A 24,468-nucleotide genomic window follows, 5' to 3' on the forward strand; every position below is an offset into this window, starting at 1 on the left:
TTTGTTTTCAGGTCCCGGCAAAACCTCTGCTACCTCAAATCAAGTCAAAAGACTCAGGGAAGATCTGTGTGGTGATTGATTTGGATGAAACATTAGTGCACAGTTCATTCAAGGTAAGCTGACGTGAACCCGCTCTTTGAGGACAAACGCTAACAGAGAATACTTGATTGATTTCCACTCTCTCTTTCATACTAATTAGTAAAGCGCTCTGAATAGAATGTGGACAAAAACAAACAATACCTCACAAAGATGGGGTGCAATGAACTGAACTAAATAGTGTGTAAATGACATACAGGTGTGTGAACAGGTGATGAGAATTCAGGTGATTGGGATCTGGAGAGTGAGCTGCGTTCAGGGGATCTATGTGTGATCTGGAAAGTGGGCTGGAAAGTGAGCTGCGTTCAGGGGATGTGAGTTTGAGAGTGTGAGTTGGAAGCAGACGTTAGAGTGATCAGATTTATTTGGAATGTTAATTGATGTTAATTAATGTTTATTTTTGTAATCAACCGCAGTTACCATTAAATTCGCTTCTAGCGAGTATTCTTATCTATGCTACTCGGTATATCCACAATTGGCTGCATAATGGGTATAATGTGCTCTTCCCTACGACAGGTGGTCTTGGCCATCTAATCAGTCTGTCCCAAAGAATGTCACAAGATAGGCCACAGGTTTAAACTGTCAATGAAAGTGGCAGCATTTTATTGAAGGCGAGTCACAAGGTGTAGTGTGTTTTTAATGGGATTGATTGTCCAAAAAGGTAACGAACGGAGGGGTACGTATAGTAAATTAAAGATGTTTATTCTCAGATATATATATTTAATGTACTATTCTCTGAGAGATATACAGTTTGTCCTGTGTCTCTGTGTTTTATTTACGAGTGACTTCAGATTGGCATCAACCCTGTGCTCACTGACAAGGATGTCTGGGTGGCTACTACGGTCATGTTAGTGGTGGAATCACTGACATATGTTAAATGGATTTGAAATGATTTTGCTATCTATGCATGTGAACCAATTATCATGGGGTAGCTAGTGATGTGAACACGTCTGGTGTGCTGGAAGATCTTCCACAGAGCAAAAGAAAGTGTCTCTCCAAAATTAGCTGGCATCAAATTCTGACTTGGTGTCAGATGTGGCATGCAGTCAAAAATTGTCAAGTAAAACCTTGAAAGCATTCGAACTAGTCACATATGTATTTAAGAAAACCCATGCATATACAGTGCCTTCAGAAAGTGTTCATACCCCTTGACTTATTCCACATTTTGTTGTCTTACATCCTGAATTCAAAATGGATTAAAAATATGTTTTTCTCTCACCCATCGACACACAGTAATGCCCCATATTGCCAGTGAAAACATGTTTCTAGACATTTGATGACAGCTTTGCACACTCTTGGCATTCTCTCAACCAGCTTCACTTGGAATGTTTTCCCAACAGTCTTGAAGGAGTTCCCACATATGCTGAGCACTTGTTGGCTGCTTTTCCTTCACTCTGCGGTCCAACTTATCTCCTTCCAACTCAATTGGGTTGAGGTAGGGTGATTGTGGATGCCAGGTCACCTGATGCAGCACTCTGTCACTCTCCTTCTTGGTGAAATAGCCCTTGCACAGCCTGGAAGTGTGTTGGGTTATTGTCCTGTTGAAAAACAAATGATAGTCCCACTAAGCGCAAACCAGATGGGATGGTATATTGCTGCAGAATTCTGTGGTAGTGTAAGGGGTGTGTAACTGGTGGCAGGGAAGTCAGACGCAGGAGAGCAGAACTAGGTAATAGCCGGAGCAGTTTAATTCCAAAACCAACGACATCAAGAAAATAACAAATGGGGTACAAAAACCGACGCGCACCAGTCAACATGTGCACTTACATCTCTCCTCCGGACCATACCCCTCCCAGTCCACGAGGTACTGAAGGCCCCTCGCCCAACGCCTCAAATCCAGTATGGAATTAACAGAGTACGCCAGGGCCCCCTCGATGTCCAGAGGGTGCGGAGGAACCTCCCGCACCTCAGAATCCTGGAGCGGGCCAGCCACCACTAGCCAGAGGAGAGACACATGGAATGAGGGGTTAATACGGTAAACGGGGGGAAGCTGTAACCTGTAACCTCACCTCGTTCAGTCTCCTCAGGACTTTAAATGGCCCCACAAACCGCGGACCCAGCTTCCGGCAGGGCAGGCGGAGTGGCAGGTTCGGGTCGAGAGCCAAACCCGGTCACCCGGTGCGAACACCGGGGCCTCACTGTGGTGACGGTCTACGCCGGCTTTCTGGCGCCAGAACCGGCTGATACCCCAGTACGCACTGGAAGGGGGAGAGGTTAGTGAAGGAGTGACGGAGCGAGTACTGGGCCACTTCCTGGTTTACTCTCTCCACTTGTCCGTTACTCTCGTGGTGAAAACCTGAGGTAAGGTTGATCGAGACCCCCTAACGTTCCATGAACGCCCTCCAGACCCTAGAAGTGAATTGGGGATCCTGATCAGATACTATGTCCTCAGGCACCCCGGAGTGCCGGAAGACGTGTGTAAACAAGGCCTCCGCAGTCTGTAGGGCCGTAGGGAGACCGGGCAGCGGGAGGAGACGGCAGGACTTAGAGAAACAATCCACAACAAACAGGATCGTGGTGTTTCCCTGTGATGGGGGGACATGGGTCAGGAAATTGATTGACAGGTGTGACAATGGACGCTGTGAAACGGGTAAGGGATGTAGCTTACCTCTGGGCAGGTGCCTAGGAGCTTTATACTTGGTGCACACCAAGCAGGAGGAAACATAAACTCTCACGTCCTTAGCCAAGTGGGCCACCAGTACTTCCCACTCAGACAGCACACCGTCTGACCGATGCCTGGATGACCAGAGGAGGGTGATGTGTGGGCCCAATAGATCAGCCGGTCACGGACAGCAGACGAAACATACAGACACCCAGCGGGACACTGGAGGGGAGCGGGTTCTGCACGCAACGCCTGCTCAATGTCCGTGTCCAGCTCCCACACTACCGGCGCCACCAGGCAGGAGGCCAGGAGTATGGTGGTGGGATCCATGGGCCGCTCCTCTGTGTCATACACCTGGGACAGTGCATCTGCCTTCACGTTCTGGGAACCTGGTCTGTAAGAAAGGGTGAAAACAAAACAAGTGAAAAACATGGCCCACCTTGCCTGGTGAGGGTTCAGTCTCCTCGCCGCCCGGATATACTCCAGATTGCGGCGGTCAGTCCAGATGAGAAAAGGATGTTTAGCCCCCTCAAGCCAATGTCTCCACACCTTCAAAACCTTGATGACAGCTAACAGCTCCCGTTCCCCCACGTCATTGTTTCGCTCCGCCGGGCTGAGCTTCCTCGAAAGGAAGGCACAGGGGCAGAGCTGCGGTGGCGTACCTGAGCGCTGAGAGAGCATGGGTCCTATCCCAGCCTCGGACGCGTCCAACTCCACTATGAATGCCAAAGAGGGATCTGGATTGGCCAGCACGTGAGCCGAGGTAAACAGAGCCCTCAGGTGACCAAAGGCCCTGTCCGCCTCAGCCGACCACTGCAAACATACCGGTCCCCCCTTCAGCAGTGAGGTAATGGGAGCCGCTACCTGACCAAAACACCGGATCAACCTCCGGTAGTAATTGGCAAACCCTAGAAACCGCTGCACCTCCTTTACAGTGGAGACTCGGCCAATTACGCACGGCTGAGATGCGTTCACTCTCCATCTCCACCCATGAGGTGGAAATGCGGTACCCTAGGAAGGAGACGGACTGTTGGAAGAACAGACATTTCTCTGCCTTGGTGTAAAGGTCATACTCCAACAGTCGACCAAGCACCTTGCGCACCAGGGACACATGCTCGGCGCGTGTAGCGGAGTATATCAGAATGTCATCAATATACACCACTACACCCTGCCCGTGCACGTCCCTGAAAATCTTGTCTACAACGGCTTGGAAGACTGATGGAGCATTCATCAACCCGTACAGCATGACGAGGTACTAATAATGCCCTGAGGTCATACTGAAAGCCATTTTCCACTCGTCTCCCTCCCAGATACGCACCAGGTTGTAAGCATTCCTGAGACCAAGTTTGGTGAAGAAGCTCGCCCCGTGCATTGACTCAATCGCCGTGGCGATAAGAGGTAGTGGGTAACTGTACCTCACAGTTATCTGATTAAGTCCTCGATAGTCAATACACGGGTGCAGACCTCCCTCCTTCTTCACAAAAAATAAACTCGAGGAGGTGGGGGAAGTGGAGGACCGAATGTAGCCCTGACGCAGGGATTCAGAGACATATGTTTCCATAGCCACCATCTCCGCCTGTGACAGAGGATACACGTGACTCCTTGGAAGTGCACCGTCGTTGGGGTGGTAATTGAGTCGCCTTCTTTTTGGAGAAAGTGAGAGCCAAATCGGCATATTCGGGGGGGAATGCGCACGGTAGAGACCTGGTCTGGACTTTCCACCATAGTAGCACCTACGGAAACTCCTAAACACCTCTCCGAGCACTCTCGCGACCACCCCGAGAGCCCTCCATTGCCATGAAACAGTGGGGTTATGACAAGCTAACCAGGGTAGGCCTAGCACCATGGGAAACGCAGGAGAGTCAATGAGAAAGAGACTGATTCTCTCCATGTAACCCCCCCCCCCCCCTGCATCACCATGCCCAAAGGAGCGGTGGCCTAATCAACCCTGGCTAACTCCAGACACAACCCTGACCCTAATGGTTGACTATCAAAGGTGTGAACTGGGAATGGCATAGCTACAGGAACGATGGGGATCCCTAAACTATGGGCAAATGATCTGTCAATAAAATTCCCAGCCGCGCCTGAATCGACGAACACCTTATGCTGGGAATGCGGGAAAGTAACATACAAAAACATGTGTGCAACAGAGGGCTCTGGGTGAGAATGGTGCCTTCTCACCTGGGGTGACACCAGAGTGCCCTGCCTGTTGCCTCGACCCCCCAGAGGAACCAACCCGGCAACGACCGGCAGTGTGACCTCTGCGGCCACAGATGGTGCTGGTCTCCCTGAGGGCAGCACCTCCCAACTCCATGGGCATCGGAGCGGTGTTGCTGGGTTGCCGATCTGGATGTCCGCGGGTAGCCAGCAGGTTATCCAGCTGAATGGACAGGTCCACCAGCTGGTCGAAGATGAGGGTGGTGTCCCTGCAGGCAAACTCTCGACGGATGTCCTCGCGCAAACTGCAGCGATAGTGGTCGATCAGGGCCCTGTCGTTCCATCCCGCTCCGGAGGCCAGGGTCCGAAAGTCCAAAGCGAACTCCTGTGCACTCATCGTCCCCTGCTGCAGGTGGAAAAGACGTTCACCTACCGCTCTGCCCTCGGGTGGATGGGCAAAGACCGCCCGGAAACGACGGGTGAACTCCTCAACGTGGTCCAGCACCGCATCTCCTTCCACCCACACGGCTTTGGCCCACTCCAGGGCTTTCCCCGAGAGGCATGAGACGAGGGCGGACACCCTCTCACGGCCCGAAGGAGCCGGGTGGACGGTTGCCAGGTATAACTCCAACTGCAACAGGAAACCCTGGCAGCGGGTAGCCACCCCATCGTACTCCCCGGGGAGGGTGACGCGAATCCCACTGGAACTGGGTGCAGAGGGAGTGAGTAGTGGAGGCCCCTGTTGTGCTGGTGGAGGTGCTGGATGAACTCTCCGTCTCTCCCAGCGGTCCATAGTTGGACGACGTGGTCCATGGCGGCGTCGAGATGGTGGAGCATCGCTGTGTGTTCCTGGACACTCTCCTCGATCTCCATACCAGGGGCATCTGCTCCTGCTGACTCCATATTCAGGGGTGTGGTATTCTGTACGGGCTGCGTAACTGGTGGCAGGGAAGTCAGACGCAGGACTAGGTAATAGCCGGAGCAGTTTATTTCCAAAACCAACGGCATCAAGTAAATAACAACTTGGGTACAAAACCCAACATGCACCAGTCAACATGTGCACAAGCACCCCAAACAATACCATACAAAGACATGGGGGGAACAGAGAGTTAAATACACAACACGTAATGCGAGAATGAAAACAAGGTGTGTGGGAAAACAAGACAAAACAAATGGAAAATGAAAAATGGATCGGCGATGGCTAGAAGACCGGTGACGTCGACCCCCGAACACCTCCGGAACAAGGAGAGGAACCAACTTCAGCAGAAGTCGTGACAGGTAGCCATGCTGGTTAAGTGTGCCTTGAATTCTAAATAAATCACTGACAGTGTCACAAGCAATGCACCCACACACCATCACACCTTCTCCTCCATGCTTCACGGTGGGAACCACGCATGCGGAGATCATCCATTCACACACACCGCGTCTCACAAAGACACGGTGGTTTTGAACCAAAAATCTCAAATTTGGACTCATCAGACAAATGGACAGATTTCTAACCGGTCTAATGTCCATTGCTTGTGTTTCTTGGCCCAAGCAATTCTCTTCTTATTATTGTTGCCCTTTAGAAGTGGTTTCTTTGCAGCAATTCGACCATGAAAGCCTTCTTTCACACAGTCTCCTCTGAACAGTTGATGTTGAGATGTGTCTGTTAATTGAAATCTGTGGCTTTCTGCGGCTAGTAACTAATGAACTTATTCTCTGCACCAGAGGTAATTCTGGGTTTTCCTTTCCTGTAGCGGTCCTCATGAGAGCCAGTTTCATCATAGCGCTTGATGGTTTTTGCAACTGCAATTGAAGAAACTTTCAAAGTTCTTGACATTTTCCAGATTGACTGATCTTCATGTCTTTTAGTAATGATGGACTGTCATTTCCCTTTGCTTATTCAATCTGTTCTTGCCTGTAGGGCTATCTTCACCCGATTCAGGAAACTAGGCATATGTCGCAAGTTAAGACTTCACAGGAGAGACGTTTGAATGCGTTTTTTGGGCAGAAATGCCTTCTCGAACATATGACCTTTCATGTTGGCAAACTTGTTTGCCATCTGTAAATACGAATCAAATTGTTAAATTACGAGCCTTGTTGGTTAAGCCACAGAAAAATCAGCATCCTTCCCACTAGCCATGATTGGCTGAAATAATAAGTGGTCTGGACATGCCGAGAGAGGAGTTCGGATTGTTCTACCATATTGAAGGCGTCTGTCTATTTGAGCTTGTCAGTCTGTGTTGGTAATCCTGTTGAATGCGGCTTTTTTCTAAATGTATTGTTTAGTGGAGCTGCATAAGTATTGCTTTCCATTTTCAGGATGATCAAGTTTTGAAATCAGTGGAATTAGAGTATGATAGCTAAAGAGATTGAGAAAACAGCTGTCTCCGGGTTACATCTTCAAACTAAGGGCAACCGTGGTATGGCATCCCTGACAGGGAGATGCTTCCATGATGCATGTTGATGTATGCAGGTAAGATAGTCTAGCATTAGCTAGCTACATTTTCATACATTACACATTTCTAATTTTGACAGAAAGTGGTTTAATTTCAAGTTAAAGTGTACTGTTAGCTAGCTAACATTAGTTGGCTGGCTCCCTAGCTGACATTGTTATTTGTTTCCCAGAGCCGTTTGCTTTTCTAGTTAGAGTCTAATGTTAGCTAGCTAACATTGGACCTGGCTAGTTAGCTCCCAGCACTGTGGCATTGTTGCCACTTTGTTCATTGTTTTTAACTAGCTAACGTTAGCTGGCTGGCTCATTAGCTAACGTTATGTGACGTGTGTGATCTTAAATGTTGTTTACCTAGCTAGGTTCATTGTTAAAGTGTACTGTTAGCTCGCTAGCTAGCTAAAGTTAGCTGGCAAGCTCCCTAGCGGAGGTTATTATTCGTTTCCCAGAGCTGTTTGCCTTTGTAGTTAGTGGTGTTGGCATGTTATTATTTGTTTCCCAGAGCTGTTTGCTTTTCTAGTTTGCAGTGTTGGCACTTTGTTCATTGTTGTTTAACTAGCTAACCTTTGCTGGCTGGCTCGTTAGCTAACGTTACGTGACATCTGTACAACATCCGTTGAATATGGCCAGTGTCATTAAACGTCTGCAAAAAAGCATAATTAAATTGTTGCCAGCAAAGCTGATTAGGCTGTTTTCATGTTATCCAAAGGTAAACAAATCATCGGCCAGAGCGTCAAGTGTGCGCTCTGAGAGCGAAACAAGATGGGAGGGGATAAAGCTTAAGAGGGTGTGAATGCTGAATGGGTGTAGACAAAGAAGAGCTCTTCACTAGATACCAAAACATTCATAGGTGATTTTCTCAAAAGTGAGTTTACAAGTTGATCATCTTTTCAAAGCATATTTACGTTCCCATTGTTCCTCAAATGCAGTGTATGATATACCATTTTGTAGCTCTGAGGCTCTTCTTTTGTCCAATGTAAAAAACACCATTTCACATTTTGCTACATAAGACCGAATCCAGGTTGTGAGTCACAAATAAAATAAATCCCTTTAATGAGTAGGTGTGTCCAAACTTTTGACTGGTACTGTATATATTTTTATTCTGTACAGGCTTCCTTTTCACTCTGTCAATTAGGTTAGCATTGTGGAGTAACTACAATGTTGTTGATCCATCTTCTGTTTTCCCCTATCACCGCCATTAAACTCTGTAACTGTTTTAACGTCACCTTTGGCCTCATGGTAAAATCCCTGAACTGTTTCCTTCCTCTCCGGCAACTGAGTTAGGAAGGACGTCTGGATCTTTTTAGTGACTGGGTGCAATGACACAAAATCCAAAGTGTAATTAATAACTTCACCTTGCTCAAAGGGATGTTAAATGTCAGCTTTTTTTTTTACCAATAGATGCCTTTCTTTGTGAGGCATAGGAAAACCTCTCTGGTCTTTGTGGTTGAATCTGTGTTTGAAATTCACTGCTCGACTGATTGACCTTAGGTTCAGAGATGAGGTCATTCAAAAATCATGTTAAACACTATTATTGCAACTTATTATGTGACTTGCTAAGCAAATTTGTACTCCTGAACTTATTTATGTTTGCCGTAACGAAGGGGTTGAATACTTATTGAATCAAGACATTTCAGCTTAATTTGTAATTCCACTTTGACATTATAGGGTATTGTGTAGGCCAGTGACAAAAAAAATCTAAATGTAATTAATTTCACACAACAAAATGTGGAAAAAGTCAAGGGTTGTGAATACTTTCTGAAGGCACTGTATACGTATGTAATGTATGTAATGCATGTTATGCTCGGCTCAACATTACTTCATAGACTATGAATAGACTATGAATTTAGGTCATGGTGTCCTGCATAGCACGTACTCGTGACTAACCTAACATTTGAGAGACTTGTTTTAGGTAGAAGACCCATCTAAATAAATCATACTTTTATAGGTGTTGTCAAATACATTATATTTCAGTGTCTCGAATGGAAACATATTACTTACATACTGTTATTTCTGAAGTCGCTGAAGGTGAGCATTTTATTTTTGCTTTACAGTCTTTACAAGCTTGTAAAGCACATTTAATTCAAACATATTTTTTTTACATAAAAAAACCCCCACAAACTAGAGTTAATGTGTTCTGTACAAGCTTGTAAAGCACATGTTTAATGTCTTAATTCAAACACACTGTTCCGTACTTGTTTCTTAAATGGAATCTTCTTGCTCCCAACAGCCTGTGAACAATGCGGATTTTATCATTCCAGTGGAAATTGATGGAACACTTCACCAGGTAAGTGCGACTGTTTTCACTTTCAATTCTTAGCCTTTTTCACAGGTTCTCTCCTTCATAGCGCCACAATGAAAGGAGCAGTAATGTGGCCATGACCTCAAATAAAATTCTAGAATCTAATCTCCATGAAATCCACGCTATGTTGGAATGCCTCTCCTTCGTTTTGAAAGTGTTTAATTAGTTCAAACCTTTTATCCACCACTGTTTACTCGGTGACTGTTTGTGCTGTAGCGCCGGTGCACAAGGCTAGCTATCTGACAGAGCTTTGGCCTTCTCTGTTGACGGATCCTAGCAGCAGGTGGCTATTTCTGTGGGCTAATGAAACAAGGAAGTATGTTTGGCTTCTTAAATCACTGGGCCCATCAATCTCAGTCCCTAGCGCAGATTCTGCCCAGTCCATATGAGATCACATCGGAGATTGCAGGAACTGCTGTAGTTTTTCCTAGTTTAAAGGCTAACTCCAGACAGAAGACAGAAGAACACTCCTGTTTTATACCCCAGGCCTGGGTCTGTTTCAAGTAATCCAGGATAGGCTTGTTTAAGTGGGCACAGCCTATTCGGGATGACTTGGTTCAGGAACAAGGCCGATAGCGTCATGTTCTTTTGAGAAATGGATGTGAGCAGAAATTGAGTGAAAGTTCTATATTGACAGGCATATCTTTCAATATACAGATAATAGGCTGCACCTAGAGTTGCAAAGGTAGGGTATATTACTGTAAACTTTTGAAGGATTTGGGGAAATTTTACAAGATTACTGGTGGTCTTTTGGGTACTTCAGATTATCACAGGTGTCTGTAATTATCTATGGCCCTCTGTGTGGCTTTATCACATGTACAATATATAAAATAATCAAATAAGATGATCAAAAAAATTATTACAAAGCTGTAAAGCATTATGCTTATTATAAACCAGGGATGGCCAACTTTGATGGGGGTGGGGGCCACAACAAATCTGAACTCTAATTCGACCTTAATTACTATTAGTTTAGATAGCTGGCCACTAGACTAATTTACCAATCTAAAAATGTTAGCTGAAATGGGCTAATTGAGTGAATATCAGTGACTCATCAGTAACAAGAGAAACTGTTTTTATGCACAACCAAATTTCGAAATTGCACCTTGTGTATTCTACTATTCTACCTCGCAGCATTAAGTTGAGACCTTGATTGAATGTAAATTGATCTGAGGGACGGAAATTGATCTGAGGGTCGGGCCGCTAAGTTGCCCATTCCTGATTATAAAAAATACACTTAGTGATAACATTTGTGTTCAATATGAGGGTTTCAGCATGAAATATCCTTTATATATTTTTTAATACACTTATTTTTTTATTTACTATGTCAATATGTCATTGTTGTCAATGTGTTGGTGCCAAACTGGTGGCATTTGTGAAAAAATCAAAAGTTTGAAAAGTTGCTGAGTTAATTGAAAATAACGCCATTGTTGATAAGATGCTTTTTTTCATTAATTAGGTTATTTTTTCTTGAACCATATGCTTTATCCACTAGAAACTCATGGAAAATATGGACCGATATAAAAAATGAATACCATACAGAGCAAAAATATAAACGCAACATGTCAAGTGTCGGTCCCATGTTTCATGAACTGAAATAAAAGATCACAGAAAGGTTCCATATGCACAAAAAGTGTATTTTTCTAAAATATTTTGCACAAATTTGTTTACATCCCTGTTAGAGATCAAATCCCCTTTTGCCAAGATAATCCATCCACCTGACAGGTGTGGCATATCAAGAAGCTGATTAACAGCATGGTCATTACATAGGTGCACCTTGTGTTGAGGACAATAAAAGGCCACTAAAATGTGCAGTTTTGTCACACAACACAATGCCACAGATGTCTCAAGTTTTGAAGGAGCGTGCAATTGGCATGCAGAATGCAGGAATGTCCACCACAGCTGTTGCCAGAGAATTCAATTTTCATTTCTCTGCCGTAAGCTGCCTTCAATGTCGTTTTAGAGAATTTGGCAGTACGTCCAGCCGGCCTCACAACCGCAGACCTTGTGTAGCCACGACAGCCCAGGACCTCCACATCCGGCTTCTTCACATGCAGGATCGTCTGAGCCCAGCCACCCAGACAGCTGATGAAACTGAGGAGTATTTCCCTCTGTAATAAAGGCCTTTTGTGGGGAAAAACTGTCTGATTGGCTGGGCCTGGCTCCCCAGTGGGTGGGCCTTTGCCCTCCCAGGTCCACCCATGGCTGCGCCTCTGCCCAGTAGTGTGGAATCCATAGATTAGGGCCTCATGCATTTATTTGAATTTACTGTTTTCCTTATATGAACTGTAACTGGGTAAAATCATTGAAATTGTTGCGTTTACATTTTTGTTCAGTGTGCATATATATGAATAATATGATTCTGGTAACTTTGATAAATTACCAGTAGCTTGCAACCCTAGCTGCACCTGATTAACTATTCCACATGGACATTTAGGGTAATATGTGGCATTTATGATTGTTAATTTCTAATGAAGTCTGATATGCTGTAAAAAGGTGTTAACCTCTCTTTCAGTCTCTCCCCTCTATCTTTTTATGTCCCATCCCATTAACCTCAATATCATCTGGCATCCCATAGCAGCAAAGCTGGACACGCAAAGCAAGGTGTAGCCAAAAGTCACAGATGAGGGGGAGTAGGCGCATTTCTCGCTCAACAATTATTTAAGATCTTATATTTAAAAAAGTTGTTTAAAGCATTAACATCTTTGGCAAAAATAAATATATGTAAACTTTTTGTAAATAATCCAGAGTATTTCCATATGTCTTGTTTTTATTACCTCAGGTGTACGTGTTGAAGCGACCCAATGTGGATGAGTATCTCAAAAGAATGGGGGAGTTGTTTGAGTGTGTTCTGTTCACTGCCAGTTTATCCAAGGTGAATTCATTCAACTAAATGTGGATTGTCATATCTAAAGGTTTTATTAAATTAAAGGTTGACAGGATCTAACAAGTACTAGCCTTAAAGGGAAGTTCATGATTTTACAATGTTGACGTCAGATGGTCCTCACCCTGAAAGTAGTCAATGGGCCAGGAGGAACTGTAATCCATGGTTTGGTTTTCTTTAAACAGCCACTACAAGCTTCAGCTAACTTTAGTCACCGCTAGCTAAAAATCAATGAAAGTGATGGGGCCATCTAAAATACTAAACTTTCCCTTTAAGACTGTGACATGTTTGACATGTTATGTTTCGAATTCTTAGAAACTTTGCCCTGCCATTCTAATCTGTTATTCATCCATACACACATATTTCATAATACATGTGTACACACACACACACATCTTTCTGTGACATAACATCAGGGACGATGTTGTGTGTGTTTTCCTTTTGTGCCAGTATGCCGATCCAGTCTCCGACCTGCTGGATAAATGGGGTGCCTTCCGACACCGTCTCTTCCGGGAGTCCTGCGTGTTCCACCAAGGAAACTATGTTAAAGACCTGAGTCGGCTGGGCAGGGACCTCAACAAAGTCATCATTGTAGACAACTCCCCAGCGTCCTACATCTTCCACCCTGATAATGCTGTATGGCATTCCTACTTCTATCTACCTGTATACTATAATCCTAAACTCTCAATTCAATCAATTGCAGATAAAGGAAAACTGCACAACAGTAGTATCTGAGGTATCTGAGGTGCTAAAAAAGTGTAATTTCCTCTTTAAGTGTGTTCCATGGCATTGCCATTGAAAGGGATCCTTCAAAGGGGTGTTTACTTACTACTTTCATATTCCCTAGGTTGTTGTTGTTTCCTCCAAGCATGGTTATTTAACAAAGTCCAGAATAATCAGGCTTGATGGAATGTCTTTGAGAATATAGCACTGTTAGAGGATATGGATTTGATCAGTTTCTCAAATGCATGAGAAATCACGGGTTACCTAATAATTATTATTATTATTATTATTATCCAAACTTGATTTATTCATCAAAGTCCTATTGACACAGATGTCTATTTTACAAGGGAGCCCTGATTCACATAATTCATCATAAAAATACAAAGTACATAATAGGGAATAAGTGACACAATTATTACAATCAAAGGCAGGTGTAAGGACCGACGCTGGACAATACAGGAACAGCGTCAGCACACGGGTAACAAAACGACATAGAAACGTTAATGTGGAAGCTGGGAACAGAGCTGGGGGACAGACAGGTATAGGGAAAGAAATAACACAGGTGATTGAGTCTAGGTGAGTCCAAATGTTCACTGAAGCAGGTGTGCGTAATGATGGCGGCAGGAGTGCGTAATGCTGGGGAGCCCGGCGCCCTCAGGCCCAAATGGGATATAGCTGGATCAGGTGTGACAGCTGGAGCATGATAAATACAATTACAGTATAAAAAACATGTACATTCCTCTGTGAACAGGTCATTTCCTAATATCCTGAAATTCCCCAAAGACACTAGTGTGTCCAATTGTAGACTATTCTGAAATGTGTTCCATGTGTATGTGGTGCTTAAAAACTAAATGCTGTTTTACTTCAATTGGTAGCAACTAAACAAATTTAAAGAATGACCTATTCCTGGGAGCGAGTAGGGTATTTCATACTGGCTTGAATGTCAGGAGCGATGTGAGGTGGCATGGTAGTTTTTCCACGAGAGCTTTGTAAATAAACAGAAGGAAATATTGCGTTATCCGCGTTGCCAGTGACGTCCAGAACTTTATCTGATAATGAACACAATTATGTTTTCAAAAACATTCACCTGTAATAAAGCAGAATACGCAATGATAAACAGCATCCAGTGGTTTTAAAGAAGAGGCAGCTGCTCTCATATAGATATCGCCATAACCAAGCGCTGACAGGAAAGTCGACTATCAAGTTACCTACTATCAAGTGAAAGGTACATTATATTTCTGTAGAAGAAGCCCAGTTAAATTCTCAGTTCTTCATTAGCTCATGTGTTTTTGTTTTATGCAGATTTTTAGAATATTTCCATAAACTATCGCAAATTGGATGGAAACCTAGCTACTGATTCAAAATACTTTTGCCAAACAGGAAAGCTTTGATACATGGTGATAGTTGTTTCGGCCGCTAGGGTTGTTTAGGTCGCTTGCATTTCAATGCACCGCTAACTAATACAATCTGTTTCCACTAACATTCCAACATTCTCCAAGCATGCTAGCCAAGATATGTTGGACATTGCTGCATAACTTGATAACAAATGGTAAAACAGTTTGGAGGAAACGATAACCCCCTGGAGAAGTTGAAAGTAACCTAAAACTTAAAGAAGTCTTTAGTGATAGTTTACCTTTTTGAAGTTTTAGCTTATTTTCAACTTTTCTTTTCCAACTATCACTGAACACTTCTTTAAATTAGACAGATTGTTTTCAGTATATATTTGCAGAACAGCATGTGTGATACAGATGTTGCATCTTAATATCAAAATAATCCTGCAGCAACCGGAAATGTGGATTATAATTAATTGACATTTTTGTAAAGGCTGATACCTTTTTCGAATGTGAAAATCAAATGTCAAAGTGGAAATTAAGAACTTCAAAAGCCTTTTTAAATCTCAAATAATATACAAGTTGAAAATGCCTTGCATCGCAGGAAAGTTCCCCTGCAACAGAGTTATCAAATTAAGATCTTATATCTGTATAACTGATGTTCTCTCTGCAAAATGTCTGAAGCTTCCATAGTTGGGTACTCTTAACAAAAATATAAACGCAACATGCAACAATTTCAAAGATTTTACTGAGTTTCAGTTTATTTTAGGAAGTCACTCAATTGAAATGAATTCATTACGCCCTAATCTATGGATTTCACGTGACTGGGAATACATAAACTCAGCAAAAAAAGGAAAGTTCCCTTTTCAGGACCTTGTCTTTCAAAGATAATTCGTTAAAAAAATCAAAAAATCAATTTGTTTCCCATGCTTGTTCAATGAACCAATAAACAATGAATGAACATGCACCTGTGAAACAGTCGTTAAGACACTAACAGCTTACAGACTGTAGGCAATTAAGGTCACAGTTATGAAAACTTAGGACACTAAAGAGGCCTTTCTACTGACTCTGAAAAACACCAAAAGAAAGATGCCCAGGGTCCCTGCTCATCTGCGTGAACTGCGGAGACAGGACGGATAGCTGATCGTCATTGCAGTGGCAGACCATGTGTAACAACACCTGCACAGGATCAGTACATCTGACCATCACACCTGTGGGACAGGTACAGGATGGCAACAACAACTGACCGAGTTACACCAGGAACACACAATCCCTCCATCAGTGCTCAGACTGTCCTCAATAGGTTGAGAGAGGATGGACTGAGGGCTTTTAAGCCTGTTGTAAGGCAGGTCCTCACCAGACCAACAATGTTGCCTATGGGCACAAACCCACCGTCACTGGACCAGACAGGACTGGCAAAAAGTGCTCTTCACTGATGAGTCGCGGTTTTGTCTCACCAGATGTGATGGTCGGATTCGCGTTTATCGGTCAAAGGCATGAGCGTTACACCGAGGCCTGTACTCTGGAGCGGGGTCGATTTGGAGGTAGAGGGTCCGTCATGGTCTGGGGCGGTTTGTCACAGCATCATCGGACTGAGCTTGTTGTCATTGCAGGCAGTCTCAACGCTGTGCATTACAGGGAAGACATCCTCCTCCCTCATGTGGTACCCTTCCTGCAGGCTCATCCTGACATGACCCTCCAGCATGACAATACAACCAGCCATACTGCTCGTTCTGTGCGTGATTTCCTGTAAGACAGGAATGTCAGTGTTCTGCCAATGCCATCAAAGTGCCCGGATCTCATTCCCATTTAGCAGTTGGATCGGATGGTGAGGGCTAGGGCCATTCCCCCCAGACATGTCCAGGAACTTGCAGGTGCCTTGGTGGAAGAGTGGAGTAACATCTCACAGCAAAAACGGGCCAATCTGATGCAGTCCATGAGGAGGAGATGCACTGCAGTACTTAATGCAGCTGGTGGCCACACCAGATACTGACTGTTACTTTTGATTTTGACCCCCCCTTTGTTCAGGGACACATTATTCCATTTATGTTAGTCACATGTCTGCAAAAAATGTATCAGTTTATGTCTCAGTTGTTGAATCTTGTTATGTTCATACAAATATTTACACTAGTTAAGTTTGCTGAAAATGAACACAGTTGACAGTGAGAGGTAATTTCTTTTTTTGCTGAGTTTATATGCATCTCTTGGTCACAGATACCTTTTAAAAAGTAGGGATGTGGAACAGAAAATTAGTCAGTATCTGGTGTGACCACCATTTGCCTATACAGTGCGGCACATCTCCTTCACATAGAGTTAATCAGGCTGTTGATTGTGGCCTGTGGAATGTTGTCCCACTCTTCTTCAAAGGCTGTGAGAAGTTGGTGGATGTTGGCAGGAACTGGAACATGCTGTCGTACACATAGATTCAGGGCATTCCAAACATGCTCAATGGGTGACATGTCTGATTATGCAGACCATAGAAGAACTGGGACATTTTCGGCATCCAGGAATTGTGTACAGATCCTTGCGACATGGGGCTGTCCATTATCATGCTGAAACATGAGGTGATGGCAGCAGATCAATGGCACGACAATGGGCCTCAGGATCTCATCACAGTATCTCTGGGCACTCAAATTGCCATCGATTTAAATAAAATTGTGTTCATTGTCCGTAGCTTATGCAGGCACATACTATATCCCCACCGCCACCATGGGGCACTCTGTTCACAACGTTGACATCAGCAAACCGCTCGCCCACACGACGCCATACACGCTGTCTGCCATCTCTCTGGTACAGTTCAAACCGGATTTCTTCTGTGAAGAGCACAATGGCCAGTGGCCATTGAAGGAGAGCAGTTGCCCACTGAAGTCGGTTACCATGTTGAACTGTAGTCATGTCAAGACCCTGATGAGTACGGCGAGCACGCAGATGAGCTTGCCTGAGACGGTTTCTGACAGTTTGTGCAGAAATGTCATCAGCTATCCGGGTGACTGGTCTCAGACAATCCCGCAGGTGAAGAAGTCGGATATGGAGGTCCTGGGCTGGCGTGGTCACATGTGGTCTGTTACATGTGATCGTGAGGCCGATTGGATGTACTGCCAAATTCTCTAAAACGATGTTGTAGGCTGCTTATCGTAGAGAAACAAACAATCAATTCTCTGGCAACAGCTCTGGTGTACATTCCTGCAGCCAGCATGCCAAATTCAAGCTCCCTCAAAACTTGAGACATCTTTGACATTGTGTTGTGTGCACATTTTAGAGTGGCCTTGTCACACCCTGATCTGTTTCACTTGTCCTTGTGCTTGTCAGAATGCATTGTATGTCTAAAAATGTTTTTCCAGTTGTTCACCTATGGCCTATTCATAAGAATGTGAATTTTCACATTCTTATGAATAGATTAACTTTTTTATTTATGATTTATTTTTAATTCTACATATAACACTACCTGTCAAAAGTTGTCGAACACCTACTCATTCAAGGGTTTTAATTTGAGATGGTTTGGGATGAGTTGGACCGCAGAGTGAAGGAAAAGTAGCCAACAAGTGCTCAGCATATGTGAGAACTCCTTGAAGATTGTTGGAAAAGCATTCCAGGTGAAGCTGGTTGAGAGAATGCCAAGAGTGTGCAAAGCTGTCATCAAGGCAAAGGGTGGCTATTTGAAGAATATATTTTGATTTGTTTAACACTTTTTGGATTACTACATGATTCCATATGTGCTATTTCATAGTTTTGATGTCTTTACTATTATTCTACAATGTAGAAAATAGTTTAAACATTTCAAAAAGGAAAAACCCTTGAATGAGTAGGTGTTCTAGAACTTTTGACCGGTAGTGTGCATATAACTAACTCACTGGTAAACATAGATCTGTGTCATTATTTTGAAACTTTACTTTGTTTATAACTTTTCACACACTCAGGTCCCCGTAACATCCTGGTTCGAAGAAATGGCCGACACAGAGCTACTAGATCTCATCCCATTCTTCGAGAGACTAAGCCAAGTGGAAGATGTCTACGATATTCTCAAGCAGCAGGGGATTGCAATCTAGTGCGTAATTAGACACTGGCGGCAACTTTTCACCACACGGGGGCCATAGAAGAAGCTGGTGGGCAACATGATTCAAGTTTCTTCCCACTAGAAGGACCTGCTAGTGTCTCTCGGACATTGTCGTCCTCCAAATTCCATTCACACAAAACATGATAAAGAGGCCACTCAGTTTGGCACAGAGACGGAACAATGAGGAACTGTTTTATGGCAAACATTGAAAAGAATGGTATCAATTATTTTTTCACATTTGATGTGGTAATCACCTCTTGGTTATGACTTTTCGCCCTGAAGACAAGGTTAAGCGAAGCCCTTTTTCATGGAACGGTGATCATTTACAGTGCCTTGCGAAAGTATTCGGCCCCCTTGAACTTTGCGACCTGAAGAAAAGCAGGCCCAAACCATGATGCTGCCACCACCATGTTTGACAGTGGGGATGGTGTGTTCAGCTGTGTTGCTTTTACGCCAAACATAACGTTTTGCATTGTTGCCAAAAAGTTCAATTTTGGTTTCATCTGACCAGAGCACCTTCTTCCACATGTTTGGTGTGTCTCCCAGGTGGCTTGTGGCAAACTTTAAACAACACTTTTTATGGATATCTTTAAGAAATGGCTTTCTTCTTGCCACTCTTCCATAAAGGCCAGATTTGTGCAATATACGACTGATTGTTGTCCTATGGACAGAGTCTCCCACCTCAGCTGTAGATCTCTGCAGTTCATCCAGAGTGATCATGGGCCTCTTGGCTGCATCTCTGATCAGTCTTCTCCTTGTATGAGCTGAAAGTTTAGAGGGACGGCCAGGTCTTGGTAGATTTGCAGTGGTCTGATACTCCTTCCATTTCAATATTATCGCTTGCACAGTGCTCCTTGGGATGTTTAAAGATTGGGAAATCTTTTTGTATCCAAATCCGGCTTTAAACTTCTTCACAACAGTATCTCGGACCTGCCTGGTGTGTTCCTTGTTCTTCATGATGCTCTCTGCGCTTTTAACGGACCTCTGAGACTATCACAGTGCAGGTGCATTTATACGGAGACTTGATTACACACAGGTGGATTGTATTTATCATCATTAGTCATTTAGGTCAACATTGGATCATTCAGAGATCCTCACTGAACTTCTGGAGAGAGTTTGCTGCACTGAAAGTAAAGGGGCTGAATAATTTTGCACGCCCACTTTTTCAGTTTTTGATTTGTTAAAAAAGTTTGAAATATCCAATAAATGTCGTTCCACTTCATGATTGTGTCCCACTTGTTGTTGATTCTTCACAAAAAAATACAGTTTTATATCTTTATGTTTGAAGCCTGAAATGTGGCAAAAGGTCGCAAAGTTCAAGGGGGCCGAATACTTTCGCAAGGCACTGTAAATGTCCTTTTCGCAACCTATTTGGTGAATATGATATACAAAACAAAGGGGTTTCATCTTGAGATCAAGATAACTCAACCCATTCCCACGTTTTAATATATTTTACCTAAAATGCCTAAGTAAGGGCATACTTAACAACAATCATTCAAAGATTATTGTTTCCTAAAATATCCTGCTGTACCACAAGTATATTGTTGTAAAAAATGTCATCCCCTTTTAACTGAACATTATATCATGTGTTTTTTGCAACATGAGATACTATTTCTGGAAATTATTCACTACAGTGTGTGTGTGTGTGTGTGTGTGTGTGTGTGTGTGTGTGTGTGTGTGTGTGTGTGTGTGTGTGTGTGTGTCAAGGATGTATGATTATGACAAAGGATGGACTATGTAGCAACACACAGAAAGCATGCATTCAGATGAAGAGGTTTGAGTTTGGTCAGTGTTTAGTTATGCTGTCTGTTAGTAATCATGCTTAAAATACTGGAATCACATCAGTCAAGGATTATGATGACCCATTTATCCATTATATCAGATAAGTGTTTACACCCTGTTTGAAATGTATTACAGGCACAAAATACCTTAATCATAATTTGTCAATCATTCACTTAAGTACATTATCAACTGAAGGGTCCTTTGTCCTGGAGCCTTTTCATGAGGATGTAACATTACAGAACGTTCAGATATCAATGTATCATGTGGAACAGAAACTATTGTCTGTCAGATAGAATATAGAATTGTGTCAGCTCAATTCATTATATTTCTATCTGCACCATTCAGCGAGTTTCACCTCCCTGAATACACCTCTGAATAGGCAATAGCCTACATGTACAGTGCATACGGAAAGGATTCAGACTCCTTGACTTTTTCCACATTTTGTTACGTTACTGCCTTATTCTATAATTTATTAATTGATTAATTTTGATTTAAAAAAATCCTCAACAATCCACACACAATACCGCATAATGACAAAGCAAATACATTTTTTTAAACATTTTTGCAAATGTATTAAAAATAAATAACAGAAGTACCTTATTTACATAATTATTCAGACCCTTTTCTATGAGACTCGAAATTGAGCTCAGATGCCAGGGCCTTGGTCAGGGAGTTAACCCTGACAGAGCTCCAGTTCCTCTGTGGAGATGGGAGAATCTTCCAGAAGGACAACCATCTCTGCAGCACTCCACCAATTAAACTTTCATGGTAGAGTGGCCAGATGGAAGCCACTCCGCAGTAAAAGGCACATGACAGCGGGCTTGGAGTTTGCACACACTCTAGCAGGGATTTTGGCCCACTCCTCTACACAGACCTTCTCCAGATCCTTCAGGTGTCGGGGCTGTCACTGGGCAATACGGACTTTCAGCTCCCTCCAAAGATTTTCTATTGTGTTTCGGGTCGTTGTCATGCTGGAAGACCCAGCCACGACCCAACTTCAATGCTCTTACTGAGGGAAGGAGGTTGTTGGCCAAGATCTCATGTCCCCATCCATCCTCCCCTCAATACGGTGCAGTCGTCCTGTCCCCTTTGCAGAAAAGCATCCCCAAAGAATGATGTTTCCACCTCCATGCTTCACGGTTGGGATGGTGTTCTTGGGGTTGTACTCATCCTTCTTCTTCCTCCAAACACGGCGAGTGGAGTTTAGACCAAAAAGCTATATTTTTGTCTCATCAGACCACATGACCTTCTCCCATTCCTCCTCTGGATCATCCAGATGGTCATTGGCAAACTTCAGACGTGCCTGCAAATGCGGTGGCTTGAGCAGGGGGACCTTGCGTGCGATGCAGGATTTTAATCCATGACGGCGTAGTGTGTTACTAATGGTTTTCTTTGAGACTGTGGTCCCAGCTCTCTTCAGGTCATTTACCAGGTCCTGCCGTGTAGTTCTTGGCTGATCCCTCCCCTTCCTCATGATCATTGATGCCCCACGAGGTGAGATCTTGCATGGAGCCCCAGACTGAGCGTGATTGACCATCATCTTGAACTTCTTCCATATTCTAATAATTGCGCCAACAGTTGTTGCCTTCTCACCAAGCTGCTTGCCTATTGTCCTGTTGTAGCCCATCCCAGCCTTGTGCAGGTCTACAATTTTATCCCTGATGTCCTTACACAGCTCTCTGGTCTTGGCCATTGTGGAGAGGTTGGAGTCTGTTTGATTGAGTGTGTGGACAGGTGTCTTTTATACAGGTAACGAGTTCAAACAGGTGCAGTTAATACAGCTAATGAGTGGAGAACAGGAGGGCTTCTTGAAGAAAAACTAACAGGTCTGTGAGAGCCGGAATTCTTACTGGTTGGTCGGTGATCAAATACTTATGTCATGCAATAAAATACAAATGATTTTCTTAAAATTCATACAATGTGATTTTCTGGATTTTTGTTTTAGATTCCGTCTCTCACAATTGAAGTGTACTTATGATAAAAAAAATGACCTCTACATGCTTTGTAAGTAGGAAAACCTGAAAAATCGGCAGTGTGTCAAATACCTGTTCTCCCCACTGTAGTTGTTTGAAAACTTTTTTAAACCATGTTTATTTTACCTATGTTAAAGATGTCATGTTTTATTTCGTAGATGAATTGATATTGACTTAATAAAATGTGCTAACTTTTAATAATCCATATGCTGGAGTTGTATGTGTGAAATTTGGTTTTAACAAGCAAAATGTATGCTACTGTTCTTTCAAGTACTTGAACTAGACTTTTTTATATGCAATATCATATTGCAAGTCTAATGTGGTGCTCATTTAACCTATACAGTCAGTTTAGTGGGTTGCCTTTTCATAGCTCCTTGTAATCATGCCTTGTAAGGATCTTAATGTTCTTCAAGACACTTCCTGACGTGTTTGCTTGTGCATGTACGTGACTACGTCTCTGTGCATGCGGATCTGCGTTACCTTAAAAATACAATTCAGCAATAATTTGACAAGATCTACGTCTTTAAATACAAAAATTATTTTAATGACTATAATCATTTGCTGTTCGTTTTTTTTACTGCATGCAACAAGAGCGTTAACATCCATGTACTGTAAAGAAACTGAAACTGCTAATTAATTATAAGAAAGAACTATAAAACGATTTGTACTTTCCACACAATAAAGCATGATTTGTCGAAAGAGGTAATATCTCCGTACAATGAATGATGCATACACTAATAGAGTGATTTATTCAATTGCAGGGGGTGTTGAAAACAAATTAAATGAAAAAGAAAATGGAATATGGAACTGACTAAATATTAGGAAGCTATTCTCATTGTTTTGCACTCTCAGTGCAAGTACCCATTATGGGCCAAATTTTGAAATAGGATCCCAGTGGTTTTTCAGACATTTGCAATAGAACATTTATTCATATTTATGGAAGATTTGCAAGCAGATTCCACTCAAACACAGATCTCAAGTCTGGATTAATTGCCTAGTCTGCAATCATTTGCATTCTCCAACTGTACTTTAGGGCATATTTTTATATTACATTACATTTTATGGATTGAGCACATGCTCTTATTCAGAGAGACAATTGAGTCGTCAACTCTGTACTTACTGTATGTTGGTTGACAATTGAATGTACCCACAGCCTTTGAAGATAACATTGTTTCTAGGCATTGTTTCAAGTGAGTGGGGCATTGGGAATAATTACACAAATATGTCAATTGCTTATTGTTATCTTTGACACAAACTAGTGACTGCCTTTTTAAAGACACAAAAATATCTTAAAATTGTAACCTTTACCATTCCAATTTCACATTCAAATATGAACACAAACATATTGGTGGATAAGATATCGATCCATCTCATTCTGATGTGGATACTGCATCAAGATGATACCATGTGTTGTTGAAGATGAAGAGTATGTTATGTACAGTATGTTCTATTCAAGCAACAACGCTAAACAGGTTTCCGCAATAAGACAAATATTTGTCTTCATGTATGCATTGCAAAATGCATGTTTTGTATGATGATATTAGTGTCAACAGACAGTAGATATCTTGTATTTCATTATTTGAACATGTTGAAACTTATATCCCTCTATAGTGTTGATTCATACTATATCGAGTGATGGAATGTACTGGGAAACATCTTATGTTTGCTAATTCAATAATATCTTGGGCATGACATTTGTTTTTGTTTTATTTTTGTCTTATCTTGAAATAGAGTAATACACAATGGTTGATTGAGTAGGGAAAGACGATATACTGTATTTGAATGCAACTTCATAAATACTATAATGTAGGTTCAATTGAATTGCGGATAACCAGTGAACCTCAGTTAGCTATAGTAGCTAACTATAGTAGCTATAATAGCCTCAAGTGTTCCACTGAGTGTTCCGTTGATTGAAGAATCGCAATGTTGCGTTTCTGGGGTTGAAAACTCTGGGGTTCTAGTCAATGACGATAGCTAGCAGTAACTAGCAGGCACATTGAGCAGGCAGGCGACGTTAGCTAAATAAGCTGCGAATCAAATCAAATCAAATCAAATTTTATTTGTCACATACACATGGTTAGCATGGTTAGAGCGACAATGCAGTAATAACCAACGAGTAATCTAACTAACAAT

General features: G+C 42.8%; 1 protein-coding gene across 15 annotated transcripts in view; it reads left to right on the forward strand.

Annotated features, from left to right (window-relative positions):
- The window catches only part of LOC110519974 (carboxy-terminal domain RNA polymerase II polypeptide A small phosphatase 1), a 47,068-nt gene extending 24,034 nt beyond the window's left edge, over window positions 1-23,034 (forward strand). For 6 of the 15 annotated variants that reach the window (XR_016494697.1, XM_090229525.1, XM_090229524.1 and 3 more), the window contains 5 exons: window positions 12-113; window positions 9,520-9,576; window positions 12,371-12,463; window positions 12,923-13,108; window positions 18,444-23,034. Coding sequence is in view for 9 of the 15 variants with exons in the window: in XM_021596903.3 (XP_021452578.2) it covers window positions 12-113; window positions 9,520-9,576; window positions 12,371-12,463; window positions 12,923-13,108; window positions 18,444-18,572 (567 nt within the window). In the remaining 6 variants the exon portion in view is untranslated. Of the gene's footprint in view, window positions 1-11; window positions 114-9,131; window positions 9,318-9,519; window positions 9,577-11,551; window positions 12,464-12,922; window positions 13,218-18,443 lie in introns of those variants that run through there. The other 9 variants (XR_016494695.1, XR_016494698.1, XR_016494696.1 and 6 more) reach the window with 7 other exon arrangements.
- Window positions 23,035-24,468: the final 1,434 nt, after the last annotated feature.

Source organism: Oncorhynchus mykiss, chromosome 3 (genome assembly GCF_057628025.1).
Source record: "Oncorhynchus mykiss isolate SJ-2025 chromosome 3, ASM5762802v1, whole genome shotgun sequence".
Taxonomy (NCBI): Eukaryota; Metazoa; Chordata; class Actinopteri; order Salmoniformes; family Salmonidae; genus Oncorhynchus; species Oncorhynchus mykiss.